This window comes from Castor canadensis, chromosome 14 (assembly GCF_047511655.1).
Source record: "Castor canadensis chromosome 14, mCasCan1.hap1v2, whole genome shotgun sequence".
Taxonomy (NCBI): domain Eukaryota; kingdom Metazoa; phylum Chordata; class Mammalia; order Rodentia; family Castoridae; genus Castor; species Castor canadensis.
The window spans coordinates 17,350,586-17,361,702 of NC_133399.1; the positions used below are offsets into that span (position 1 = coordinate 17,350,586).

Below are 11,117 nucleotides of genomic sequence, written 5' to 3' on the forward strand. Positions count from 1 at the left end.
AATACTTCATTTAAAAACTGCCCAAATTCTGTTGCTTTCTTTTGGGAAAATTTTTATTTATCATTCTCTATTAGGTTGTTTTATTTGTCCATTGGAGGTTTAGTCTGTGTCAAGCTACCCAAAATATATCACTTTCTTTATCTTTTGATTTGTTATATTTTGATAGTCCTCAAGGGGATATGTCTGGATCTGTAATTAGAAAATTAGAAGTTTTCCCCATCAGAGTCATTTTGTCTGTGATTCTCTCTCTCGCTCACTTTTTCTTTCTCTCTCTCTCTCTCATCTCTGTCTCTCTGTCCAACTGAGAAATTTCTTCTTAGATTTGTCTTTCAGTGGTGGGTATGGAAACCAGGACCTTGCTTACACCAGGTAAGTTGTATCACAGGTCTACACACCCAGCTGAAATTTCTATATTTCTTTGAATACTGGATCAAAATGACTATATCAAAATGGAGCCTCATGTTTAAATATGTGTTGCAAATTTGCAATGTAGATTTCTCTGTTTACTTCACTATTTCTCTGGAAAGACTTGATAAAGAAAGCATGCCTGGTGTGCTGTCCTTTGTCATAGTGAGCCTGGTGGTGAGAATAGCATGAAATAAACAAAGTCCGGGAAGACCATGCATGGTCTGTGACATTACTTCAACTGGGGTGTATGTCTACCCCTTAAAAGTGAGGGTAGGTTAAGGAAAAATAGAACCTGGGCTTAGTATATTCCAAAAAGGAACCCATAATACAAAGGTCAGAACATAATGAAACATAAAAAAAGGGATGTACTCCAATTCACAAGGCACCTTTGCAGTTAATGTAATACAAATGCAAACATTTTCATACACACACACACATACACATGCATGTATGTATATAGAACATGCTTCAAAAAATGGGACTTTTAGAGGAGGCCAAGGGAGAAGAAAAAGAAAAAAGAATGATAGGGAATGGATTACCTGAATCATATCATATGTGTACTGAACTACAAACTGCACACGAAACAGTTGGACAATACTGGGTAGGGGAAAATGATTAAGTAAAAATAATTGAGGGGGTTGACTGATTAAAGCATAATATATTTATAGGTAAAATGCCCTGACATCACTTCCTGAACAATAAACAGAGATTGCAACAATGAAAGATAGGAATATAAAGCAGGTCATGTTAAGAGAGGGTAATAATGGGAGAGGAAGTTAATAATGGGAGAGGAGGGTAAATGAAGAGGATTAAGGAGGCAAATATGGTTGAGGTGCCTTCTCTATATGTATGAATGTGGAACACTGAAATGTGTTGAAGTCATTTTAAGATGGGGAATGGGGTAGGAGGGAGATAATGGAGGAGATGAAACAAACCTGGGTACAAGATATGTAAATATGGAAATTTCACAATAAACAATATGTACAAATGTCATATACTAATGAAAATGTTAAAAAATAAACCTGTTCTCCAAGAAGGACAAAAAAATCCCAAAATGCAAATGCAAGAACATCTGGCTAGACTGACCACTTATGTCTGGAGCTTCAGCAGCAATGGATACATTTTTTTCATTATTTCCCACCAAAAGCTCTTAGCACTCTCCTTCTTTCTCATCTTCCTAGTCACATGGTGTTCATGTTGACCTTGAATCAAGGAAGTTGCTCAGGGAACTCATCCATTCCAACAGACTTCTAGGCATGATTTAGTGAATTTCTCCCTGGCTTCCTGGGGTTTCTTTGCAAAGTGCTGATTATGCCTGAAAATCCAAAAAATATTACAATTCCTATGTACTTTATCCTTTATATCTCCATTTTCCTTGATTGTACCAGTCAACCACTGTCATTTTTATCGATAATTTATTTACCTAAATGTATTTTCTTACACTTACTGGTCTTATTTCTCCCTCACTGGTTTCAGGAACACTTGCTTTTTTGCCACGCATCAATCCTCGTTCCGTGAACACAGCCTACAACATGACCAATATAAATTATATTTTTCTAGTGTATGATAAATTAGTGTATAAACTTTGTATTGCATGACTGCTTTGCAAAATGCTGAGTTGGACTAGATTTGTAAATAAGAAATAACAAGTGAAGAAGATTCACATGCAAAACCCAGTAGCTCAAATCTTGATTATAGAATATACAAGTATTTCTGTTATGTTATTGCATAATTGTGTCATGTCTTTATTTTCGTTTTAATGTTAGTCACATCAACCAAATGGGTCCACAGAATGACACAAAGATTTCAGAATTTATACTTCTTGGAATTTCAGAGAACCCCAGTTTGCAGCCTGTTCTCTTTGGACTATTCCTGGTCATGTACCAGGTCACCATGTTTGGAAACCTGCTTATCATCCTGGCCACGATCTCAGTCTCCTACCTTCACACACCCATGTATTTCTGCCTCTCCAACCTGTCCTTTGTAGACATCTGTTTAACCTCCACCATCATCCCAAGAATGCTGGTGAACATACAGACCCAGAGAAAGACAATTACCTATAAATCCTGCATCACACAAATGCATTTCTTTATACTCTTTATTATGTTGGACATTTTTCTGCTGACAGCGATGGCCTATGACCGCTTTGTGGCCATCTGCCACCCCCTGCATTACACAGTCATCATGAACCCCCAACTCTGTGTGTTCCTGGTTTTTTTGTCCTGGCTGGTGAATTCCCTCTATTCCATCTTACAAAGCTTAATAGTATTACAAATGTCCTTTTGTGGACACTCCAAAATTCCACACTTTTTCTGTGAAGTGAATCAGGTGGTCCAACTTGCCTGTTCTGACTCATTTCTTTATAATGTAGTGACATATTTTGGAGCTGTGCTACTGGGTGGTGGTCCCCTCACCGGCATCCTTTATTCCTACTGTAAGATAGTTTCCTCCATCCGTGCAATATCATCAGCTCAAGGGAAGTACAAAGCATTTTCCACATGTGCATCTCACCTCTCAGTTGTTTCATTATTTTATTGCACAAGCCTAGGTGTATACCTCAGTTCTTCTATGACTCAAACTTCACACTCCACTGCAATAGCCTCAGCGATGTACACGGTAGTCACCCCCATGCTGAATCCTTTCATCTACAGTCTCAGGAATAAGGACATAAAGAGCGCTCTGAAAAGACTTTCTGAGATACATATAATCAGTGGACCAACTGTTCTGAGAACAAATAAGTGTCCATGATTGCAGGACTTAAAGCCTCATGGTCAGACTTGGAAATCTTTGATAATGGATGTAGAACTTAGTCATTCTATTTTATTTCTGGAGTTTCTTTTTCTCTGTATAATTCAAATAGAAATTTCACTTTATTGCTCATTCTGCTCTCTATGACATGCCGTCATTGCATCATTTTCCAATTTTGCTGGTGTTTTCCCAACATTGGACTCAAAATACTTGGAAATTCCTTTTAATTCTATAGGATATATTTTTGGAATTTTAAATTCCATATGAAGCATATGTCAGTAATAACTTTCCACTTCTTTTTTATTACTGCATATGAATGAATTCATATAACATGAGTTCAACATGATACATCCATATGTGCACCAATGAACCTTGGTCAAATTCACCCCATATACTTCTCTTTTTGTCTGCTTGCTTCCTGTTTTAAGAATTTTAACAGGTTTTAATATTCTATATTAATATAGTCATATAATATACCTTTATCATATTCAGCTGGCTTTGGCCTCTCCTTTCACCCTCCCTCTCCCATTGGTTACCACCAAAAGCAAGCCCTTCATTTTGTACTCATGGAAATTTTTGTTATGCAATTTGAATATGAGAATAAATGTGTAATATTTGTAGAATAAAGTAGAATTTAGCATATTAGTTTTTGTATCTCATAATTAGATGTTTTCTCATATTTAGGGTCTTGTTTCAATTTCAACTTGATGTCTTTGGTGCCTACTACAGTCATAGGCATCACAAACACCAGAGTTATCTACCCTACCCCCATATATCCCAGTTGGATATTTTTTACTCAAGATAGCATTGTTAACATGATTACAATGTGGAATATAGGAAGAGATTTGTGGTTCTTAGGAGTCAGGCACTGGTAAGTGAGGGAGGTAGATGTGGTCATTGAAGACCAATACATGATATTCTTGAATTGCTGTAATTTTTTTTATTAAATTATATTTTCTTTCAACCTGTATCAATTGTACATGTTAATAAAATGAAGTGGTATTTCCACACATGAATAATTATACACTGATCCAATCTAGCCTCTTTTCACTCAACTTCTCAACTCTTCCCACCTTCATGTAATCACTACTCTTCATTCAGGTCACCTTTTTTAAAACTTCAAATGTAAGGGAGAGAACAAGTGATACTTGTTATTCTGAATCTGGCTTATTTCACTCAAGTTGTTCATTTTGATTCACATTACCTCAAATGACAGATTCCATTCATCTTTACAGCTGACTAATACTCCATTGTGTGAATACACCACATATTATTTATCTGTTCTTCTTATGATGGCCTGTGGACTGATCCCTTGTGTTGTGTGCTGTGAATAGTGAGACAATAAACATGGCTGTGTAGGTTTCTTTTTTCTTCTGCTGTCGTTTCCTTGTGTGATATTACATCATAGTTTTGGTTGATGTTACCATTGTGGAAAATGACAAAAGGGTTCACACTCTCTCTGTATCATTTTTTTCTAATGCAGGTTAATTTACACATGTCAAAATTAATAACTAATTAAAATTACAAGTGAGAAAATAAAGTTTTCAGAGCAAGCTGTTTTTAAGTGATTCAAAGTTTGACATGTTTTCCTTTTCCTCCTAAACTCACTAATCCTTTTCATTTTCATACAGATGGTCAATGTGTTGTGACAATTTTGTTAATAAATTTTTCATTGCTTCGACAAATATATGAAGGATACAAGATTTATTCTGGCTCCTGATTTTAGAGGTTTTTAGCCTCCATTATTTCTAGACTGTGGTGAGGCAGAACATCACAGAGCATTTCATGGAGCATTTCATGGTGGCCCACAAGTAGAGATATAAAAGAAAGGAGCAGAAGAGAAGATCCATCTTTCCAGAGCATGACCATCTGATCTAATTTCTCCAACTAGGATCCACCTCCTACTTTCCAACATTTTCTAATGATGCCAATTGTTTCATCCATAAAGAGATTCAACTTTTGAGTGGATCAGAGCCCTCAGGTTCTAAAAGTCCTTTGGCTGGTAACTAAATACAAAATACTCATACCATAATAATATCCAATGCTTAAAATTATGCTAGCATATTTTTTGCTGATACAAATAGATAAATAATATGGCAATAATGTTGATAGTGGGCTCTTTCTCTGCAAATATGTACATTGTACCAACACATAGGCATACAGCAGTCTGTGATGGTTTGTTTTCAGGTTAATCTAAAGAAAGGAAATTGGGACAGTAACAAATGTTATCATCTAACCTTCCATTATTATGACACCATGTGATGTGGAGAGGTTGAGGGAGATAGTACAGACGGAAGTTTGATATAGAAGTGTGAATTTTGCACAAGAAAACATCATATAACTCTTCCCTTCCACATAATCATGGAAATCCCACGCTGTCTGACATCTTCCTAAAGTCCTGACCCTCACCTATCCCTTATTCTCATCCTGTTGTTCTGTGACCACTGCCTTAGTGGTTTTCCCTCTGCCTGGATTTCTTCTCTTATTCTGAGATTATATCCTCTACCCAGAGTTTTTCATCAGCTGGGGACCTGCTGAAGCCTTTCCCACCCATGGGTCTCACATCTGATCAATTTCCATATTCAATGGCTTTTAGGTAGCTTTCTTTTACTGTAACAAATACCCAAATCAATTAATTTATAAACAGAGCAGGTTTAGTTTGGCACCACTTGGAAGTTTCAGATCCTGATTCATTGGTTTCGTTAGTGTTTTCCTTTGCAGAGTGTGCACATTGGACTGCACTGGGTGGAGAAAAACTGCTAATAAAGTGAAAATGGGACAGAAAGATACTGGGCTCCCAAATTCCCCTTCAAGCATTGCCCCCAATTGAGACAGACCTAGGGATTGATCTCTCCCTGAGGAGTGGGTAGGAGTCAGCATTGTTGGAGCACTCTTAAACACTGTTAAAGCACTCCTAATGTTAATTACAAGCCTTTGGTGTAATCATCCTGTTCAATGTTTATTTCTGGCAAAACAACTTATGATGTTGGGAGTCAGGGAAATTTCACCCCTTAGTTGATATGTCTTAACCTATATCTGGTGCCCTGGCTGCCTTGAGCAAAGGACCATCAATGAATCAGTCAGCCTGACTTCCACCCTAAAAGCCCTGGATACTTTCAACTATCCTTAAAGACCATGAAAAAGCTACAGTATAGCCACAGCTGTTGCTAAGTTTACAGCTCCAGCTCCTGAGGGCACCATCCCAGCTATAGTTATTTCAAGTAGCTTTTGATGAACCTTTTGCCATTAGTAACCTTAGTGATGTCTAGATGAACCTGCAGCCACTTTTACCCATGCTATGAGGCACAGTAGAAAGACAGTAGTTAGTACATAATCCTTTTCTGCGTAAGGGACTGCTATGATTGGTGCAAGCATGGTGCAAGGACTGTGCCATAATTCAGATAACACTCACACACACACACACACACACACACACACACACACACACTATATTATGTCATATTAAGGTGTTCCTGGACTAAAACTTCTGATACTGTTCACCAAAATAAAACTTCCACTATTAAGTTTATATTCTCATCTATTTTGCCAAAATGAGAGAAAGCTAACAAACATGGCGAATTTTTTCATAGTTTAAAATACCTAAACTGCCTAGAAATGGTGGTGCATGCCTGTAATCCCATCTATGAAGGAGGAGGCAGGAGGAATCTGAAGTTCAGGCCAGTTTGGCAAAGTTTAACAGACCCTAAATCTTGAAATAAACAAATAAGTACATAAATTATTAAATATGATTAAATATGTAACTATCCTTCCAGTGTAAACTGCATGTCTTGCAACTTTGTAGAACACTTAGCTTCTTTTTGGCTATACCAATAAGAGGGCTAGGTTGTTCAGCTTTCCCCCCAAATGAAAATGGAACCAGACTCAGGTACATGTGATCTGGTCACTTTTCAATGTCTGATTTGCCAAATAACACAATTTCAAAAGTGGACTCAGAGCACATGAGAAACTGCTGTTCTGCTCTGACTTGGGCTCGGCTTCCCTCTTGGGTAGGACTAGATGGACAACCCATATGCAAAGGATCAGGAAGTCCCTGTGCACACTGTGTGCCATGTTCAGAAGAAGCTAAGGGACACCAGTCTGGATTCTGGGGTGGAACCAAGTTCAGGTCAAATGGAAACATGGCTGGCAGGGCCAGGTTCTGACCACAGGGAAATCAAATGTACCTACCTGGCCCTCCACACTGTCTTTCAAACAAGAGGGGTAGAGCTATGTGAATGATCCAATCAGATGTGCTGCTGAAAAAGAAGCTTGAAGTGGGTATTGAGAGAATGGGTGTGACCATGAACAGAACTTGAAGGTCCCTGCATATTTTGGTCACAGACTTTGTGGCCATGAAGATGACGGCATGACAGTGCTGTAATCTGTCCTCTGTGACAAACACTGAGCCACTGTGAAGAGGCTAGGACTCTCCAAATGTGGGAAATGCTGAGGTTGGAGGTGCTTTTTTTTTAACCTGTGCTCTTGGTCAACAGGAGCTCTCATGGAGTCCCATGCCAGTACTCCTGGGCCCTCCATCTCCTCTATCCCCTTGGGTAGGGCTGAGCCTGCAGTCTGAACCAACCTGTGCAGAGACCTGATGCCCAGCAAGGAGCTGCCTGCAGCCCCCATGTTTTCAGGCTGTGAAATGACAGAGGGAGGGTGGGGAGACTTCTGTGTGAAGCAGGGTTAGAGTAGCACTGTGTGTGGAGTTCCCAGCCTCCCACTTGTCCTCCCTAGAGCTGACTTTCCTCCGAGATAAAATCCACAACCCTGGTCACCAACTTTTCTCTCCCTCGGTTGGTAATAAGTCTCTAGATTTCATGATCCCTCCCTCATATTCCCAACCTCTACATTCACTTTTACAACTCATGGCATTATCATATATATATTCATTATATATTTTATATACACAGCACTTTGCTTTTGTTTTGTTTTGTTTTGAAGGCTGGGGATGGTGCTCAGGTCCTCCATCATGCAAGAGAAGCACAGTACCACTATGCTACCCTCCACCAATGTCCCCAGCTGTAGGACACAGTATTTTAATTGTAATCCCCCTTATAATGGAAAGTCTTAACTCATTATATTAAGCTAAGCTAGCCCAGTTCAGAAAGGCCAATGTCTGTTTTCTATTACATGTTACTACTATGGAAACAAGGCAAAAGTAGTTGACTATCTCATTGCTGTGTCTTACTACTGCATGTAAAGATACAATTAACAGAAACAAAAATTTTTTAGTTAAATATTAAAGTTAGAAAAGTATATTGATCCAAGCAAGTTGTGTTTAAGCATTTCAAATTCTTCTTGTTTAACTATTTTTTGACTCAATTTCCTTTCATTGTAACCCATTTAACTGTATGGTGTCAAGACATATCTCTGTTAGTCACTTTTCATCACTGTGAAAAATATGAGAAACAATGTAAAGGCTCAGGGTTTTAGCTGATTTATTACAAGGTTGTATGACTACCTTGTTTCTGGGCTGTGATGAAGCAGAACACCACAGAGGATGTGGTGGGGCAAAGTTCCTCACCTCGTGATATAAAGGAAGAAGAGAGAAAAGAGCAAAGGACAGGAGACGAAATACATCTTTCCTGTGCATACTCCCAGTGACATTCTCCCTCCATCTAGGCCCCCACTTTATAGTTGTCATGATCTTCCAACAATGCCATTCCATGAAGAATCTATTAAGGGATAATAAATTGATTAGCTCAGAGACCTCAGGATCCAATAAATTTCTCAGTGACCACAAGATGACAAGTAGGCTTGTGGAGGACTTTCATACTCAAACACCAATGATATTATTATGTTGAAAATTTCCGTAACATTGTGTTGTTGAATGCAGTCATGCTGGCAATAGACTGTAACTTTTATCATTCTGGGCATGTTGTGATAAAATAGATATAGAGAAGTCTCTGAGGAAATTGTTTTCAGATCAATGTCAAAATAGACACAGGAGAACATCTTCAGTTTCTTCTCTGTTGCACAAACTTACCTTTTCCTTGTTTTCTGATGTTTTTAAATTCCCAAAGCTTACCTGTTCTGATACTCTCACCAGTTACATTGTAGTGTGATTGTGACTATCATTCTAAGTGGTCACTGGCATTTTCTCTTCAGGATTTTCTTTAATTCTCAGATTTTTTTATGTCATCCTGATAATTTTATGCAGTACAGGCAACTACAAAGTTTTTCTAAATGTAGAGCTCACCACTCGTTGATCTCCTGGTTCCATGGCATTGGATTTGTTAATCAGCTATTCATTACTGAAATAAAATATGTGATATCATTAAATTATACACAGAGGAGGCTTATTTGGGCTCACAGCATTTGTGATTCCAGTCTATGATGAGCTGGTTCTATGGCTTTGTGCTTTTGGTGAGGCAGTACACACGAGGGACTGAGAACATATAGAGGACGCTCAGTTTATGGCCAAAAAGTGGAAAAGAAACAGGAAAATAGTGTCCCACATGTATTTTAAGTGTGTGTTTCAATGACCTAAGGCCTTGTACCAGGATCCACCTCTTAAACATTCTAAGTTTAACCTCTTCATAAGTACCAAAATAACTTCAAAGCTTTGGGCTCCTGTGCATGTCAGGGACATTTGAGATCCAAGCTGCTGTAGTGGCCTTGGGGTCTTCTTCAGTTCTGCAGCCCCTCTGTCCTCTCGGACCAGTTGGTGGTCTCAAGGCTCTGCAGTATACTGACTCCTGTGCTGAATCCTTTCATCTACAGTTTGAGGAGCAGGTAGAGAAAGAGGAGTCTCAGCAAGATGGTGTCTTTCAGTGAAGTGGGATGGCAGGACAATCATGAGTAGCAATGTGCATGAAACTGAGGACCAGAAAATCTGGCCTACTGCTTAAATGTTTTTACTGCTTGCATTATTATATATTTAAAAGAAAGTCATTACTTGGCTCTTTATTAGGAGTTTTTTCTGCCCTAGCTACATCTCATCAAGTCATATATTAGATCACATTTTTTTGCTTTTATCTAGCCATTGTAACATTGTATGACTACAGTTTGACATTTTCCAGCTTTCTACAGTAGTAATTTGTTTTAGGTTTGCTGAATATATAATATTATTCATAGTTTACACATATTCTCAGAATGGATGCTATGTGGACCACCATTGGATATATTGTCTTGTGTAGTAACTTAAGGAGATGTGTTCTGAGCTGATGTAAATGACAATCAGAATACTCTCACCTTTTTGTTTCTCTTTCTTTTCAGTCCACTCAATTTAAAAATGTTTAAAATTTACACGATATACAACTGACTAGAAATGCAGACCTGTATGTTATTCATGTTTAAAATTCAGAACTGTATCTCATCTGCATTTGAAAACTTAGTATCTAGAACAGATTTTGATAATGGTTTATCCTCAATGTTTTTTTTTGCATGTGAAATGGAGGCAAATTAGACAGGAGATGGTTGAATATAGGATCTGCACCAGAAAAGTGAGTGCAGACTGATTTAAGAAGATACTTGAGGTAGAGATAAGTATTCAAACACATTAATATTGGGTTTGACAATGAAACTAAAAAAGAAATAAGCATTCCAAAAATACAACTTTAATCCCACGCTTATTCTGATATGTGGATTCAAGTTCAATTCACATTCATGTATGGATAGAAACTTAGAATGGGGGAATATACACCCCATGGAATATTATTCAGCCATAAATAACAATAAAATCTTGTTGTTTGATACAAACTGGATGGAGCTGGAGTTTACGTGAAATAAGCCAGACATAGGAAGAATAATACAACATGTTCTTTCTCTGACATGGAGGTTAAAATAAGTCAGCTTGAATCTAGAATTATCATTACTAGAAGTTGGAAAAGATGAGATGGATGACTAACAGAGTAATGTTCAATAATTGGTACCAAAATACAGAATGAAGGAAAAGTATGTGGTGTTTCACAGGATAGTGGGGAACCTGCATTCCACATGAATTTGTTATGTATTTT

The 11,117-nt window shown here is 37.9% G+C and overlaps 1 protein-coding gene across 1 annotated transcript; it reads left to right on the forward strand.

The window, feature by feature from the left end:
- The first annotated feature begins 2,187 nt into the window (after positions 1-2,187).
- LOC109678943 (putative olfactory receptor 7A2) lies at positions 2,188-3,156 on the forward strand. The gene has a single exon (XM_020154315.2). It carries the CDS (start codon positions 2,188-2,190, stop codon positions 3,154-3,156), a length of 969 nt encoding a protein of 322 aa, XP_020009904.2.
- The last annotated feature ends 7,961 nt before the right edge of the window (positions 3,157-11,117 follow it).

Excerpts from the sequence above, each read along its gene's own strand:
- LOC109678943 (XM_020154315.2), top strand. The coding sequence starts at position 2,188 with ATGGGTCCACAGAATGACACAAAGATTTCAGAATTTATACTTCTTGGA.